Source organism: Muscardinus avellanarius (genome assembly GCF_963383645.1).
Source record: "Muscardinus avellanarius genome assembly, chromosome: 12".
Taxonomy (NCBI): domain Eukaryota; kingdom Metazoa; phylum Chordata; class Mammalia; order Rodentia; family Gliridae; genus Muscardinus; species Muscardinus avellanarius.
The window spans coordinates 92913537-92931774 of record NC_137798.1 but is presented as its reverse complement, the minus strand read 5'-3'; the positions used below and the strand labels follow the sequence as shown (position 1 = coordinate 92931774).

At 45.2% G+C, this 18238-nt stretch overlaps 1 protein-coding gene across 2 annotated transcripts in view; it reads left to right on the top strand.

Moving 5' to 3' along the window:
• The window catches only part of FOXN3 (forkhead box N3), a gene marked incomplete at both ends in the record, with an annotated part of 232317 nt that extends 215108 nt beyond the window's left edge, over positions 1 to 17209 (top strand). For both annotated transcript variants that reach the window (XM_080708322.1, XM_080708321.1), the window contains one exon: positions 16642 to 17209. In XM_080708322.1, the coding sequence (XP_080564448.1) occupies positions 16642 to 17209 (568 nt within the window). The remainder of the gene's footprint in view (positions 1 to 16641) is intronic.
• Between the last annotated feature and the right edge of the window lie 1029 nt (positions 17210 to 18238).

Below are 18238 nucleotides of genomic sequence, written 5' to 3'. Positions count from 1 at the left end.
ACAGAGAGAGAGGGAGAGGGAGGGAGGGAGAGGGAGAGGGAGGAGGGAGGGAGAGAGAGAGAGAGAGAGAGAGAGAGAGAGAGAGAGAGAGAGAAGGAGAAGAAGAAGAGGAGGAGGAGAAGAAGAAGGAAGGAAGGAAGGAAGGAAGGAAGGAAGGAAGGAAGGAAGGAAGGAAGGAAAAGAATTCTGGCACTCATTCTATCTGGTATCTCAAATTGGGCGCCTTCAAAGAAGAAGTCCACAAAGACATTCCCAGGGGTAGGTCTGGAATCTGTTGGTCCAGTTAGGAGACACCAAGTATTTGAACAGAGAGACTTCAAAGAAAGGATGGAAAAGAACTGGGGGTGAGGGCATGGAGGGAGCAGGTGCAGGATGCAGCCGCCAGAAGCAGCAGACAGAAGTTGTGATGATGGCCCCCTGGGATGGAATCTCAGGCTGCTGCTGAGGGGGTGGGGTCCGGCAGGCCTCTGGCAGGAGGTGCCTTCTGGGGACCTCAGACGGGATTCTACAGCTCCTGCTGGGATGAACCATTGCTGCTACAGTTAGAGGTGTGGCTGGGGTCACAGAGTTGCCAGAAGCACAGACCTGAGTATGTTGCTTCTCCATCACTTTGGAAGTCTCTAGGGTGCCCCCTGTTGGCGGAGCCACGTGTCAAAGCCAAAATTGACAGCCTGGTCCCGTCCCAGCCCCTTCCCCGCCCCCCCGCCCCCCTCCCCCTCCAGCCGGAGCGTCTGAGTCAGTAGAGAAGGGCGAGTTCAAGGCTGAGTGACAGTAGCCTTGGAATGGCCCAGTTTGCTCAGTGTCTGCTCACTACAAAAGGATTCATAGCCCAATTACAGAGCAACCCTCCTGAGCCTCATAGGGGTTTTGAATAGAATCATTTGGGCAAAGTAGGCAACCAGAGTTTGCAGAAATGAGACGAGTTTTCATTTCCATAAGTAGAGCTAACGAGGAAAGAAAGGCATTGTGCACTGGCAGTGAATTGTCTCGATATCAGTTCTGTATCTGCCCCCTTCATTTTTAAGAGAAATTAGAGATAGAGAGGTAGTGAGCTGTATAAGGTTTGGGGCACGTGCTTATGGCATCTCTCCCTCTTTGGTAGGGTGAATAGTAGGCACCGAGATGCTTTGAGAAACAGGAACATAAACACGGCTGTGTAGGCATCTGTAGCATCGGTGTCCGTGTGAGGTCCGCTGAGAAGTACTGAAGGGGGGCACGTCTTGCTCGTTCAGGATCGTGATCATTTTTAAATTTGGCCGTGTGTCCACTGAACCTAAATTCGCCTGAGGTTGGAAGGAAAACAGTGAGTGTCATCCACCAGACCATGTGGCACTGTATACCCCCGGGTTCCCGCGGAGCTGCGGTGTTTATGGGGTTGCTGCACCAGCATGCTCAGCTGGGACGAGGGGGCCCATTAGCACCCACTAAAGACTAATTTCCTCCTCTCCTTTGTGTGACAGGCTTTCTGTGCGAGTCTAAGCACTTCTCCTTAAGTGAAAATATTTGTCTTTCGGGGATTTTTTTTTCCCTCCACTGAGTGGCAAAGGCCATGTTTGTTTGTCTTAACTCTGAAACTGTTATTGACATAGATGAAGTGTTACTTTTATTAGCTGATCATTATACAGCTTGTATTTGCTGGGTTCCTTTGCATATAATTATGATGTGAAATCTCCTTGTAAGAGTATCTGTCAATAGTGTAATCGACTTTACCGTGTTGACTCTTTTACTCAATAACCTCAGAGATCAGCCCATCCCTAGACGTTGGAAACCTGCTTATTTTTAAATTTGCCTGGGTGTAAAGTACTCATTATCCTTAAAATAACTGCCTACACGTCTTAGAGTTTTATACCTGTGTCTTCCGCTACTTTCCCGGAGAAGTCCCCTGCAGAACTTCCATTGAATAGAATAAATGAGGAATAGAGTCTGGCCTTCTTGGAGTTCAAGAATCCCAGGCTTGGAGAAGAGAAGCCCAGATTTCTTGTAATCATAGTGTGAGCTGCCTCCCAGGTTGGGGCCATAGTACCTCTCCCCTGAATCTTCGCACCCTTGCTCTGACCCCCAGGTGGCAAAAAAGAATTAAATGTGAAGGGTTTGGCAGGGGATTGGAAGAAAGTGGATGGGAGGCAGATCTTTCATACGGCAACAGAGCCCAGAAATTGTGCACGTTGTGTTTCTCAGGTTTTGGTCGCTTTGACCAAAATCCCTGACGAGAACAACGTAGAGAAGGGAGGGTTTATTTGGCTGATGGTTTCAAAGGTTCAGTCCATTGTCAAAAGCCTCCAAGGCAGAATCATCATGACAATAGGGAATGGTATAAGAGAGCTACTGGGCTCTTGGCAGACAGGAAGCAGAGATAGACAGACAGACAGACAGACAGACAGACAGACACAGAGAGGCGGGGGAGGGGCCAGGGACAGATATAATCCCCAAGGCCACACCTTCAAGGGAACTACCTCCTCCAGCCACCCTGCCTGCCTACAGGTGCCACCCAGTAAGTCCACTCAGGTTACGAATCCATCGATGAGTGATGAGTGAGTCCACGGGTGAGGTTGGAGCCCTCGTGATTCAGTTCTTTCGCCTCTGAACTTGCTGCATTGTCGAACAGTAGAGTTTTGGGGAGCATATTCCAGAGGCAAACCAGAATAGCACATAAACTCAGGAATCACGTTTCCCGGGCTCTTAGTGTATAGTCGCGTGACCTTAAGCAAGTGCACACGGGCTTCTCACAAGGAAACCTGGACCTGCCTCATAAATTATTGAGATGAACATGGAGTTATGTGTCTGGCGCGTAGGAAGCATTCTGCAGATATTTGATCAATAGTAATACGGTGATTCGCCCAGCCTGCCTCCCTACGTCTGCTTCCTGAGCTCCCCAAAGCCAAGCCCCGAATCTCCGGAGAAGGCTCAGCTTGGACCTCTTCCACCATCTTCAGCATAGTGTGGATGTTTGGCAGGGCCATTGGCTTTGAGGAGCAATGCCTGGACTACAAGCCTAGACCGCAGCAAGTCACAAAATTGTAGGAAAATTCCACCTAATCACCCTGTAAGGCTGCTCAAGCCCGCACCCCCCATGGATGCGAAGCAAGTCGGCCATTCTATTGCAAACAGAACATCAGTTTTTAAGGTCGTGCCAAAATGGAATTGCTAAGAAAACACATCTCTTCGCCTGCGATCTGCTGCTGCTCATCCGTCTTGCTTGTTTTCCCCTGATGTAGATGTTCATAACGGGCATGTAGGAAGCTGGCAGCCATTGGTGTTGAGAAAAGATTGTAGTCTGATTACAGAACACCAAGGAAAACTTGACACCCCTCCTTTTGTGGACTGTGTTGTATCTGGTTTTGTGTTTAAAGACAAGGCACCCGTTTCCTCCGTTGGAGTCATGGCATTTGAAGGCAGTTACGGTGCGTGGGTCTTATCCTTTGTAGTAGAAAGAAAAAAAAAAAACACTAAAGTAATAGGTTAAGAGAAAAGGAAGAAAGAATAGCAGTCAGAGCATCCACGGAGCCCCCTCCTGGACTCCCTATTCCCATCCCAGCAAAAGGTCCTTGCTTTGAGCTTTTTTGGTCCAGAAGTCTATTACCGATAAACATCAACCTGAGTAAGATTCGATCGCTGTTCTCAGATTCCTCCTTATATTTCACATTGATGGCATTGGCCAACGCCTTTCAGAGTCCTGCTGGCTCTTTTTCTTAAGATGCTGTACAATGCTCTGAGTTAGTGGTTCTGGGCTGCGCCAGGTACAGAGGACTGCACAGAGAGGAGATTTTTAGGATTGTTCCTCTTGGTGTTCTGTGATCTTATGCAGAAAAAAAGAATCACATTTATCTCAGTGGTTTAGACAATTTGCAGCTCTTGGTACAAAATTGTGGTCCCCTCAAAGATGGCACTGAGGCAGAACTCTGGGAGTTTGGGACCTGTGTGCTCTGCAGGAAGGGCTGGTCCCTGGGTCTCCGCACATTCCCTGCAGCTCGTCCACCAGAGCATGATATTCTGCTTGAATCTCATCTTTAGTTTACAGCTGAGACACAGGTAGAATTAGACCTGATTTTATGTAGGAAATAACTATAAACTCGTAAATTAAATTGATCTAGGTGATGTCCCTCTCCTGGGTAGAATTTGACACCTGGTAAGTAATTTTATATGGAGCTCTCATTAAATGATTCTCTGTATGTTTTCCCTCCGTATCTTTTATCCATTCTTTGTAGTATTAATCTTCCTCTCCATTTTGGGAGCTATTCTCTTTTCTAATCATATTTTTATGTCATGTTTGATTCATACAGAAGAATATAGAAATCATTTACGAGTTACTGAGCATATAGGACACGGAATGACATCACCACCCAACTTAAAAAGGAAAAAATGCCTGATGCTTTTGTCCTCCTGGAAAGGTCATCACAATCTCACATTTTATATTTACTGTCCCCGTGCTTTCAAAAGTATTTTGGGTATCCATAAGTACTGTATTGTTAGTTTTGCATTTCTAATAACTGACATACCCATTATTAAGTATATCTGTTTTACGGCATGTAGCTACAATTGAATCATTTGTGCTGTATTTTTATAATATTCTATCACCTGACCATATCAGATTTTTTTAAAGATATTAGGCTATTTATAGTTCTCTATTACAAGCATCGCTGTTGCTGTGAAAATTCTTGTATGTGTCTCTCTATTCATTTAAGATATCCAAGAGTGAAACTGTAGGTTATTTGCTTATTTGGATCTGGGGATTGAACTCAGAGGCATCCTATCTCTGAACCACACTCCCAGCCTTACTGTTTATTTTTTATTTTGAAATAGTCTCACTAAGTTGTGGAGGGCCTAAGTAGCTGAAGCTGGTGGCCACGAACCTACAATTCCTGTCTCGGCCTCCCAAGTACTAAGATTACAAGTGTGCGCCACCACATCCGGCTGAAACTGTAGGTTTTTTAGCATGTGTACCTGATCAACGTCATAAGATAAAGTCAGATTGTTTTAAAGTACTTATGTCCATGTATATTCTCATCGGCAGAGTATAAGAGTTTCTACACCCAGACATCTTCACACCCATCTAGACGTGCTGCCTTTTACCATTTCAGCCAGTGTAGTGAGTCTGTAGTGGCATTTCATTGAGTCTGTAGTGGTTTTTGAGTCTATGCTGATATTTCATCAAGTCTGCAGTGGTATTTCCTTGAGCTTTCATTTATGTTTCTTGTTATTAAACATGTTTCTGTACAGTTTTGAATATACTTAACTGGATGTTTGAATGCTCTTTTATGTATTCCTATTTCAGTATTTTCTCATTTTTCTGTTGTATTTTTTTTTTCTTTGTAGGAGATCTTTATATATTCTGGATGTCAGTACTTTTTTTTTTTTTTTTTTTACCATGTCTGTTTCAAAGTTTCTGTCTGTGGATAAAGTTTTTTTATCTTTTGATGAGCAGAAGCTCTATTTTCATGCTTATCAATGACATTTGTCAGCCATTTTCCTTATGAAATTTAGTGGGGTTGGTTGGTTGTTTGTTCTTGTGGTACTGGGGTTCCTGGTAACCGTTCTACCTCCAGGCTACACTCCCAGACCTATTTTATATTTTATTCGGAAACAGGATCTCTTAAGCCAAACCAGGGCAATCCTCCTGTCTCTGCCTCCCAAGCGCAGGATTACAAGCATGCGCCACCACGCCTGACCTGTAGTGTGTTTTAAAAATCTCTCCTTAATCTATAGTATCCATTAGTTCTAAATAGGTTTAAAGTTTTTAACGTACGTGTGTGTGTGTGTGTGTCTGTGTGTGTGTGTCTGTGTGTGTGTGTGTGTGTGTGTGTGTGTGTGTGCTACCTTATTAAATCTCGTTTTATGGGACATTTGTTGTTGGTTTTTTGGGAAATACATTTTAGCATAACAAACTCTCTATTACTAATTTGCTATGATATTTTTATGAACAATTACTGAATTTCCTAAAAAAAAATGTTTAGTGGCACACGCCTGTAAGCCCTAGTACTTGAGAAGCTGAGACAGGAGGCTTGCCAAGTTCCTGACCACCCCACAGTAACTTAGTGAGACCTTGTTTCAAAGTAAAAAATAAAATGGGTCTGGGGATGTAGCTCAGAGGTAGAAAGTCACTGGGTTCAATCCCCAGTTTAAAAAAAAAAGTTTACAATATTCATTTTTCTTTCCCTTTTTTAATTTATCTTACTGTGGTGAATTACATTATAAATTTACAAATTCTGAATATGTATGTTTATGATTCATTACATTTTTACATGTTATTAGAATTGGCGAGCTCACATTTTATACATAAATTTGGCATTTTTGTTCATGCAATGGGTCTCAAATTTTTAGTATAAAAATTATCTTAACCTCATCAAATGAGGTGAGGAGTATCCCCTCAGATTTTCTGAGAGTTCTATAAAATTGGAATTATCTACTGCCTAATATCAAGTGGAACTTGCTTGTAAAACCATCTAGAACCTGTATGTTTCTCCTCCGATGACTAATTATTGAATTTATATGCTAATTATAGGGTGACTTTTTTTTGGTAACTCTAGGAATTTGTCCATTTCACATAAGCTTTCAAATATATTGGCATAAAAAATGACTCCTCATGTGTCTTTTGATCTGATTACATAGCCCTTGTAACTGTCTCGTTTTTATTCTCACATTTTCTCTTTTTTGCTTGAGTAATATTTTTTTACCTAGCTTTCTTTATTACCTCTACTTGACACTTGTTCTCTTTTTGTCTTTGAGCTTTGCTATTTATAATTTTCTTTCTTTTTTGGATTTATTGTATTTTTCTTTGTGTAGACTGAACGGTTTTATTTTTAAACCTTTCTTTTTTTTTCTGTGAAATTTGAAGGTTATAATTTCCTTTCAACTGCTGGCTGGTTAGTTATATCCCACAAGTTTTATTATCTTCTATTTTCATTATTGTCTAGTTTCTGGCCCATGGGGGTTTTAGAAGTGTATTTTTGAATTTCCAAACCAAACAAGAAGTGTTCAGGTTTTTTGGTGTTTGTGTTTGTTTGTTTGTTTGTTTGTTTTTGAGGTCCTGGGGATGGAACCCAGGGGCATTATACCTCTGAGCTACATTCCCAACCCTATTTTTATTCTTTATTTTGAAACAAGGTCTCACTCAGTTGCAAAGGGCCTCACTAAGTAGTAGTAGCTGAGGCCGTGTGTGAACCGCAATCCTCCTGTCTCAGCCTCCCAAATGCAGGGATTACAAGCATGCGCCACCACCCCTGGCTAACATTGACTATTAATGTCAACACACTACATTGTAGATTTTAAAAAATGTATTATACCTCTTCTTTGGAATTTTTTGAGGCAATGCTTGTCTAGTCTTAAAGGGTCTAGAATAGATAGTCTAGCATAAATCTGTTTTTAAGAAATGTTCCAGGTTAGCCGGGCGTGGTGGCGCACGCTTGTAATCCCCGCGCTCAGGAGGCAGAGACAGGAGGATCGCGCAGGTCTGAAGCCAGTCGCGCGCGCTGGCTTAGGAGACCCTGTTTCCAAATAAAAATGTAAAAATAGGTCTGGGAGTGTAGCCCGGAGGTAGAAGGGCTTCCAGGAACCCCAGTACCACAAAAAAGAAAAGAAATGTTCCAGGTGTCCTACAAAAGAATATGCCTTTTCCAGCATACACGTATCTTCCATATATGACTATTAGGTCAGCTCTCCATGATAACCTTATATGTGGTGTGTGTGTGTGCGTGCGTGTGTGTGTGTGTGTGTGTGTGTGTGTGTGTGTGTGTGTAAGAAAGAGAGGGAAAACACTTGATCAACTGAATACTGAGAGTAATATATTAAAATCTCCCACTACAATGTGGATTTGACCGTTTCTCCTTGTAGCTCTTTCAATCTTAAAAGTACATATTTTGAAGCTATTTCATGGGAAGTGTGCATGTTTAAAACTGTTTTATCTTCTTGATGAATGGAACCTTAATGAATGTTTAATGACTCTCGTTATCTGTGGCAATAATTTCTGCCTTAAAAAATCTGTCATTTCATTTTAATATTACGACGCCAGCATGATACAGCTCTCTCCATCCTTTTAGTTTTAACCTTTCTTTGTCTTTTTGTTTTCGGGTTGTCTCTTATAAACAGCATCTGGCTTTTAAAAAAAAAAAAAATCCATGCTGATGATGTGTGCCTTTATCGACTTCTTAAAATTCATTACTGTCATCTCGGTTAGCGTTTCTGTGTGTTCCACTTTCCCCCAATTCTCCCTTTTTTCTAACAATTGATTGAAATTCACCTACTCCTCATTCCACTCTTTTCCCCTTTTAATGGCCAAGAAGTCATAGATCCTATTTCTCTTCTTTTAGTGTTGACCCTAGAACTTTTAGCATGAATATTTTAAGATGTTTACGGTTAGTCAATGCCTTTAACCTCCTGATCAATACAGAGCCTTTGACCGCTTTAGCTTCCGTCTCCACCTCCCAAATGACAGCTGCACTCGTCCAAGACCTGCTTCTATTTTGGTCTTGTTTGTTTGTTTACCACTCAGTCGCTATTAATATTGGGTTGTACAGTCGACACTTCTTACATCATTTTCTTTGCTAATCATTTCTCATGCGTCTCAGACCCCACCCCTTTTTTGTTTGTTTGTTTGTTTGGTTGGTTGGTTGTTAATGGTGGGTGATAGTGGTGGTGGTACTAGGGATTGAACCCGGGGCATTCTACCTCTGAGCTACACCCCTAGCCCTTTTTATTGTATGTTTTTGCTAAGTAGCTGAGGCTGGCCTTGAACCTGTAATCCTCCTTTCTAAGACTCCCAAATATTGGGATTATAGGCATGTTCCACCATACCTGGTGCAGACCTTCCTTTTCTTTGAAATAAAATCTTATGTTCCTAACCTGGGCGTGGTGTACATGCCTGTAGTCCCAGTTGCTGGGGAGACTGAGGCAGGAGGATTACTGAGCTTATGAGTTCGAGACTAACCCAGGGAACACATACCCCATCTCAAAATAAAGAAGTTCTTAAAGCCTTGACATTTTGTCAGTAAAAAACATCATTTTGGGCCCTCAGTTTTAGAAGATAGTGTTCCTATATATAAAATTGTAGGTTGAGCAGGGCATGTGGCATAAGCCTGGGATCCCAGTACTTGGGAGGCTGAGACAGGAGGATCCCAAGTTCAAGGCCAGCCTCAGCAACTTAGCAAAAACAATAAAATAAAAAGGGCTAGGGTGTATCTCAGAGGTGCAATACCCCTGGGCTCAATCCCCAGTACCAAAAATAAAGTAAAATTTTAGGTTGATAATGTGTTTTCTCTCTCACCTTGACAGTATTGTTCTAGCTCCATCTCCCTCGCTTGTTCTTGGCATTTCTCCATTGGTCGGGTATTTTCTTTCTGCTGCTTTTTTTTTAATTAGCACAGGATGATTATACATAACAGATTCATTGACATATTTCTGCATGCTCATACATAATTCGGTCAGTTTCATTCCCCGGGACCTTCTCCTTCTCTTCCCCTCCATCCTCCCCCTGGGCCTTTCCTCTGTTGGTCTCCCTGTTGTCTTCATGAGATATTCCAACACCACCCACTTTTATTTTCTTTTTTCTCTCTTGCTACTACATAAGATCCTTGATTCTTAAGAGTAAGGCTTCTTTCAGTTAACATGATTTTCTGTGTTCCATATTTTTTTTTTTTTAACCATGCTGTGAAGTTTTAAGTTGGTGTGTCTAGCTGTGGATTTCATTTTATTTAACCTACCTGGGATGTGTTGGCTTTTTGAATCTGGGATTGGTACCTTTCATCAAAAGCAGAATATTCTCAGCCCTCTTCTGCTCTTGTGTTCGACCTCCACTCAGGCCCTCCGGCTAGGTCTCTGCGAGGTCGTTTTTCAGGGTGTTGGTTGCAGTTCGCCCAGACTCTCCTCTGCACTCCCCGTCTCTCTGCTGTATTTTGAGCAGCATCCTCGGGTCCACCTTCCAGTCCGCTCATTTTTTTTCTCTGCAGCTGAATTGATTCTTTAGTTTCGGGGATTCCATTTTTCATCCCCGCAAGTCTGAGTTGGTAATTACCAAAGTCGCCTGTGTAGTTCGCACGGTCTGTTCTTCCTTTGGAATATTTTTCAGTTCCTCCGTGTACATTCTCTTTCTGCTTCTTCAGCATCTGCGCTTTGCAGTTAGACTCTGAGGTGGCACTTTTCTCCTCTTCCTGCTGTTTTCCTTTGTGCTTCGTGACTTTTTAATGTTATAAACCTAAGTTCCGTGCATTCTTATCTGGGGAAATTCTCAGTGGCTCGGGTTTTAAGTATATTCTTCCAGAGAGGATTTGCCTTTCAAACTCCTTCTGGGGGCCTGGGAAGCCAGTAAACGTGAGGCTGCTTTCTTGTGGGCCGATCCACGGTACCGCAGAGCTGACAAAATCAATCTTCCCGCCGCTCCGTGCCCTTCCTCCTGTTTAAGTCTGTTTAAGGGATTGGCATTTGCTCCAGGGAACCCCCAGCTTGCTTTTTTGCCTACTTGCTCACATTTCGGGTTATTGCTTAAATTTTTATTTGTGTATGAGTCCTATTGTGTGTGTGTGTGTGTGTGTGTGTGTGTGTGTGTGTGTGTGTGTGTGTAAAAAGAGAGAGAGAGAGACAGATACTGGATTGGATCCGGGGGCTTTCTACTGCCAACCTACACCCCCAACCCATATATATATATAATTTTAAAACAGGGTCTTGCTATCTTGCTGAGAACCTCACTATGTCCTCAAACCTGCAGTCCTCCTGTCTTAGTCTCCCCCAAACTGGGAGTCCAGGCATACGCCACCACGGCCAGCCGAATACGAGATTCTTGTGGTACATGTTGATATCAGAGACTCCCTTTTTCTGGTGAGCCCTGCAACACCTTTAAAACATCTTGCTATACTCTATCTAGGGTCCTTTGTATTGTCAGAAGTGCAGCTTCAGACAGTCTCTGCCACCCGCCTGGAAGAGGCCGCCTGTGGTCACCTCTTCTCGCCCTGTCTTTCTACGTGTGATGTTTCTTTTGTTTTGGTTTGGTTTGGTTTGGTTTGGTTTTTGTGTGTGTTGTGTTGGGAATGAAATCCAGGGGCCTTCTACTTCCAGGCTATACTCCCAGACCTATTTTATATTTCATTTGGAAACAGGGTCTCACTAAGTTGCTGAGAGCCTCACTAAGTAGCTGAGGCTGGCTTGAACCTGTGCGATCCTCCTGTCTCAGCCTCCCAAGCGCAGGGATTACAGCATGCGCCACCACACCCCGCTGACGTGTGATGGCTTGGAGCGAGGCATCGCACAGGCCCCGGGCCCCCACTTCTATAATGCTATTCATTCTGTCTACCTTTAACATTCAGCAAAAGGTCCGAGGCTTTGAGCCGGTGCCTTGGGAGAACAACTACCCAGATGACCGCCCGTAGGTTGAAAGCCCTCAGTTCCAGGCAGAGCCCAGTACACCAGATACAGGGTGGAGTCAACAGGTGCCATTTAACTCTGACAGAATGGATAATTAACCAGTAAAGGGGTGGGCAGAACCGCAGAATGGCCATTTCTGAGCCTACATTTATACTTTACCTTGTTGGTTGCAAACATTGCTCATTCTTGGCTTCAGCTAGCATGAGTTTTCATTGTCTTGTGCTGGGAACTCCCATCTGGTGAAGTCTAGATTTTCAGATTCACAGCGCATGGTTTTGTCCAACCATGTGCTTTAGACTCTCAGAAGCCTAGTAAAATCAGGTGGCTTTTATTCATGCTAATTTATGATCATTGTGAGTATCATGACAAGTAAATTTAGCTAGCACCGAAGAATCGCAGACATTTCAAGCGGATCACATGTTCATGTTAATGAATGGCTTTTTGAGGAGGTGGTTAGAAACTCACCTTGCAGTATGTTCAGGATGGCTGGTTTCTTTTAAGCATGTGGTGTCCTGTACTGACAACCCCTATCGTGGGGAAGCACTTGACACCCACTCAGTGCAGCTCGCTGGTGGCACCATCATGAATCACGTTGTGCCAAGTTATTAATAATTGAAGGAGCTTGTCACTTCCTGCTGGGTTCCGTGTGTAATTTATGGATTAGGAGCCCATGCTAAAATCTCAGGGAAAGTTAATTTCATCAAATCAGAAAAAGATGTGTTTATATTTTAATTCTCACTCCCCAAAGTTACGCCCGTATGCCTGTTTTCATCCAGAAACATTGTCGACGGTCAGACTGGTTTCCTTTCTTCTTCTCAGTAGACTTCATTCTTTGGGGCTACAGGAAGAGATTTCAGATTCCTGCTTAGTCCTTGGGAACTGGAAAGGCCAATGTGGACAAGTCTTAGGGTTCTCCATGTGTCCGTTTCTATGTCTGCAGAAGGCTGGGCTGTGGGGTCTCTGTCAGGAGGCAAGTGGTGCCAGGCACCCAGCCCTCTACAACACGGACTCAGGGACAGGGAGTCATTGTCTTAAAAAAAAAAAAAAAAAAAAAAAAAAAAAAAAAAAAGCTGGGCTTGGTGCACGCTTGTAGTCCCAGCATTCGGGAGGTGGAGACTGGAGGATGGCGATTCTTGGACAGCCTCAGCTACTTAGGCCCTTTGCAACTCAGTGAGACCATGTTTCAAAATAAAGAATAAAAAATAGGGCTGGAGCCAGTCGTGGTGGCGCACGCTTGTAATCCCTGCACTTGGGAGGCAGAGACAGGAGGATCGCGCAGGTTCGAAGCCAGCCGCGTGCTCTGGCTTAGGAGACCCTGTTTCCAAATAAAAATGTAAAAATAGGTCTGGGAGTGTAGCCCGGAGGTAGAAGGGCTTCCAGGAACCCCAGTACCACTAAAAAAAAAAAAAAAAAAAGTAGGTCTGGAGGTGTAGCTCGGAGGTAGAATGCCCCTGGGTTCCATCCCCAGGTACTACCAAACAAACAAACAAACAAAATAAAAACCCACAAATAAATACATAGGACTAAAAAAATAGGGCTGGAGGTGTAGCTCGAAGGAGGTACAATGCCTTTGGATTCCATTCCCAGCACCTCAAAAAAAAAAAAAAAAAGCCTTATTTATGGGATCTCCTTCAGAAGGAACTTTCTATTTGGGTCTAATGGGCCTTTAGCATCTCTCTAATGTTGTTTTAAGAAAAAAAAAAAAAAGCAGTTCTCAGGTTTAAAGTCTTTCCCCTTGTGGTGGGGGGTAGAAATTGAATACCTTTGCTTTGGTTCTAATATTTACATACACACACACACACCACACACACACACACACACACACACACACACACACACTTTATTTTTTAAATGTTTGAACCTATGTAAAAGAAGAGAGAAAAAAACAATGAATGTCACATATAGCCTTCACCTAGATTCGCTAAGAATGAACTCCGTGGGTCTTATTTCCTACTCTTGCTCTCCTGGTTTTCCCCCTCTGCATATGTGCTCAAAGAGGACTCAAACTCTGCTGCAGTGTGGCAGTGAAGTAAATTGCAAATCCCACATTATTATAAAATGTAAGGATTTGGAACTGAATTGATTTGTTAAAAGCCAAATATAGCCCCGTTTCCCTGTCCAAATATAGTTGGGTTCATCCAACAGGAAATTGTTGTACGCTCATCCAGTCAATTAATTACTTCTGTATTTTTCTAGTAGTTATTGTTTTTTTGTTTTTGTTTTTTGTGGGGCTTTTTGGTGGTACTGGGGTTCCTGGAAGCCCTTCTGCCTCCGGGCTACACTCCCAGACCTACTTTTACATTTTTATTTGGAAACAGGGTCTCCTAAGCCAGCGAGCGCGGCTGGCTTCGAACCTGCGCGATCCTCCTGTCTCTGCCTCCCAAGCACGGGGATTACAAGCGTGCACCACCACGCCCGGCACTTTCTAGTAGTTATTGTAAGCAGCAAAGATCAGAAGAAACTCAATATGAGGCTTCCATTTTTACTTGCTTTACTAACAATTGAGTGCTAGCTCTACAATTAATTACACTTGCCACCTTTCATATTTCATAACATCTCCAAATAATTTCATCTCAGCCATACCATGCATCCATGAAATCATGGCCAAGAAACAGGAAATCTGCAGAAAGCGGTTGTCAAGGAGGTCAGTCCTGGAAGCTCGGGGGCTGTGACCCCAGGCAAAAAATTAGGGCCTCTTTTGACTGTTTCTGTTGGATTCCTGTAAACCTGTCGACCTGTCATTCCATCCTCCCGTGCCCCTGTAGGTCAGTGGGAGAGCTGAGGCTCTAAGGTGTGCCCCAGTAGGCAACACTGAGCTGTTGGTCCAGGTCTTTCTGGCTTGACCTAGGAGGATCTTAGGCAGGTGATGCCAGTCTGGGATCCCAGAGTACAGGGAACATTCTGGGACTCTTCTGGAGTCTAGGGCTTCGTTGAGCTGATACACACATTGCAGTTGTTGGGGTTTATCACAATGGTTGTCAAAAGGGGTAACTTTTTATAATGGTCCTTGCCCGTCTTGCCAGTAGATGTTACGATAGGGGTTCTCTTCACCAGCCTGACCTTGGCAGAGCAGGATGTGCCCTGGAACCTGGATGGAGACTCGCTAGCCTGGCTGTCTGTGCACAGAGTCTCCCTGAGCCTCACAGGGTGGGAGGTTCCTGCTGCATCAAGCTGGTGGTTCCGGCCCCAGAGCCTGTCCTCCAGTGCCCACCAGTGCTGTATCCTCGGCATGGAGCCAGTTGGTGTTGGAGATGGGGAATGGTCACCTCCCACCCTTTACACTTCCTGTCACACCGTCCCATCAGCTCCTGCTCTTCCTCCTTGTGTCTGTTAGGTGCCTGGCACGGTGCCCCCACTGTCCCCTGTCCTGTAGGTTGACACTCCAACAGGAAGCGTAGACATTGACCACGCCATCACCTGGTTCCTAACAATGATGGAAAGTACTCCCGCTGGACAGAAAGTCTGAGTGTGCCCAGTCCAACCAGGACGAGTGTGGCCTGGTCCTCTGATCTCTGACAAGGGCATCATGAGGTGCATGAGCTTATAGGAAACAGGGCCACCTGGGGCACGTGTCCCTGCTCAGACCCCCGGGCCTCGCATCTAAGGTCAGATGGCACGTCTTCCTCCAAAGCATCCCTGGTCCCCTACTCCTTCCTTCTGCTTTGCGCAACCCTTCCCTCCTGTAAGTATCCATCCCTCTGATTTCCACCTGCTCTGAACATCCGTCATATTCCAGGCACATCAGAAAGACGGCTGCCACTCAGGCACACAGGAGATGTGGCCTGTCCAGGGGTAAGCGGCACAGCCATCTCTGGCCAGACGGACGTAGGTCAAGGTGTTAACTCTGTCCTTAGCCCAACAACCCTGTGTGGTGGGCGTAGCTACTCTTTCCACTCTGCTGATGAGGAAGCAGAAGGGCAATCAGTCCTCACCCAGACATAAAGACACAGGTAGTAAGTAACCCAAGGCATGATGAGCGCCTTGCATTATTGCCACCAGGAGCCTCGTTAGAGGGAAATACGATACAGAAAGACAGAGGTTGTCTGATGACACGGCCAGCCTAGATTTTGGTTGGAATCTCAACTCTACTACTGATTAGCTGTGTGACTCCAAGTAAATCTTTGTAGCCCTCTCTTCTGACGCTACTATAATATAAAGACACTGGGATCTACTTTATAGACCAAACAGTGCCTGGCGAGGGCAAGGTCACCTTCTCCTGTGATCTGACCTCGACGTGCCTCATGTAGCATCTTCATGACAGTGTCTGTGTATTGGGACCATACCCGCCTGCATTTCTACTAGGTCCACGGGAGAATATCGGGAGATTGAATGAAGGAGAAAGGGATGCGTGTGTCCATAGCTGTGGCTGAGTGGCACGTGTCTTTTTGCCAGACACTGGATTCAGCCTTCTGACAAATGCCTGCTAATACAGTAACTTCAGAAGCAAAGTGTTTTTTGTTTGTTTATTTGTTTGTTTTGTCTAACGTACCCAGCTAACATCGTCTGGTGGCTTCTGGCCCCACGGTGTTGGTGGGTAGGAGAAACCAAGCACAGCTTGACTTTTATGGTTTAATGTCTGAGACAGAGCTGCCGCTGGTGTCACTGCACAGAGTGCTGCTTTGACAGCTCAGCCACATGGACTATTTGAAAATGCCAGTGATCAGAAATACGTGGGAGAGGATCGAGGACCCTGAGCTGGGCGCAGAGGTGCACACCTGTAATCCCAGCTGCTGCCAGTACTTGGCTTACTGACTGACACAGGAGCATCGCAGCTTCAAGACCAGTCTCCACAATTAAGCAAGGCCCTCGGCAACTTAGGGAGACCCTATTTGTTTCTTTTTTCCTTTTTTTTTTTTTTTTTGCAGGTCTGAAGATGGAACCCAGGGGCATTCGACCTAAGCTATACCCCCTGCCCTATTTTTTATTCTTTATTTTGAAACAGCGTCTCGCTGAGTTGCAGAGGGCCTCACTAAGTAGCTGAGGCTGTCCAAGAACCACAATCCTCCGGTCTCAGCCTCCTGAATGCTGGGATTACAAGTGTGCGCCACCACACCTGGCTAGGGAGACCCTATTTCAAAATAAAAAGTAAAAGAGGGATGGGTGTGTAGCTCAAAGGTAGACTACCCTGGGTTCAATTCCCAGTACCAAAAATAAAAATACTGAGGACCCTGTCCTCAAACCAGTCCCCTTCCCCCATTGCCCCTGGTTTCAAATTGCTGGCTGATATGTACACACAGAAGGACTAACCTGTGCCCCCTCTCTGTTCCCCATCACCCCCATGTCCCCACCCTGCAGGAACGGTATCACGGGCTGCCGGATGCGGACTGAGAGCGAGCCGCCCTGCGGCTCCCCGGTGGTCAGTGGAGACCCCAAGGAAGACCACAACTATAGCAGTGCCAAGTCCTCTAACAACCGGAGCACGTCGCCCGCCGGTGACTCCGTCTCCTCCTCCTCTTCCTCCTCCTCCTCCTCGGCCGATGACCACTACGAGTTTGCCACGAAGGGGACCCAGGAGGGCAGCGAAGGCAGCGAGGGGAGCTTCCGTAGCCACGAGAGCCACAGCGAGACGGAGGAGGACGACCGGAAACCCAGCCAGAAGGAGGCCAAGGATGCTCTGGGGGACAGCGGGTACGCATCCCAGCAGAAGAAGCGCCAGCACTTCGGCAAGGCCAGAAAGGTCCCCAGCGACACGCTGCCCCTCAAAAAGAGACGCACAGAGAAGCCCCCCGAAAGCGATGACGAGGAGATGAAAGAGGCCGCCGGGTCGCTGCTACACTTAGCCGGGATCCGGTCCTGTTTGAATAACATCACCAATCGGACGGCAAAGGGGCAGAAAGAGCAAAAGGAAACCACGAAGAATTGAAAACAAGTTACTGATTTGTTTGAACTTCTGGCCATTTGGTTTCAGCATGTCAGGAGATTTCTCATGATTTGTGGCAATATCGGCAATTTTTTTTTCTTTTGGTTTGGTTTTCTTTCTTTTCTTTTCTTCTTTTCTTTTTTTGTTTGCCCCCTCTCCTTTGTTTTAGACCCTTAAGAATTTTATTTTTAAAGGAGATTGAAGCCATAGAACTCATTTCAACACTCAGCTATTTTACAAAAGCTTTTCATTATCGGAAGACAAAACCGAAAGCCAAAATTACCATTGCTTCCTGCAGCCTGTCAGAAACACGTGGCCGAGCCCACAGGGATGGCACCGTTAGCGCCGCGGGAGCGCACACCCGGCACCCACAGGCGCGTGTGCACAGTAATCATCAGCCAGGCCCAACCCTTAGGTTTAAAACGTCAACATGTCCCGCAAGTCGTGTTCACTGAGGGAGGACACGTACAGAAATAGGAGAGAAGGAAGAACCCCAAGTTCCCCTAGGAGCAGACCCAAGATTGTGGCACCCGGCATGCCACGGTGCCAGGAGAGCCCTGGGCACTGCCACGCACCAAAGTACAGGTCCAGCCACCCGCCCTCTGTGCTTCTTAACTGGAAGCCAGGTCGCATCTCGAGTTGAACTGCTCAGATCCATCAGGTATCGGCCAACCGAGGAGGAGAAATGGAGTAGATTCCTAGTGACGTTGCTAAGTATTGAATCCTGTCCCGTAGCAAATTAAGAAAGTTGCAAAAGCCATAAGCCTGAAAGTTGACCCTGCACATGCTCGCACGTGCACGCGAGTGCACGTGTACACACACGCGCGCACACACACACACACACACACACACACACACACACGTAAGAGAAAACACACGCAGAAAACAGGCCATGTCTTCTAAACTGCCCCAGTCAAAAGCAGTTAAGTCCAAGAAGCAGACAGTAGCTGTTGAGGAAGGAAATAATGGTACCAATCCTTTTTCTATCAAAATCATTTGATCCAAGTGAAAACTAAACTAAAAAGCTCTGGA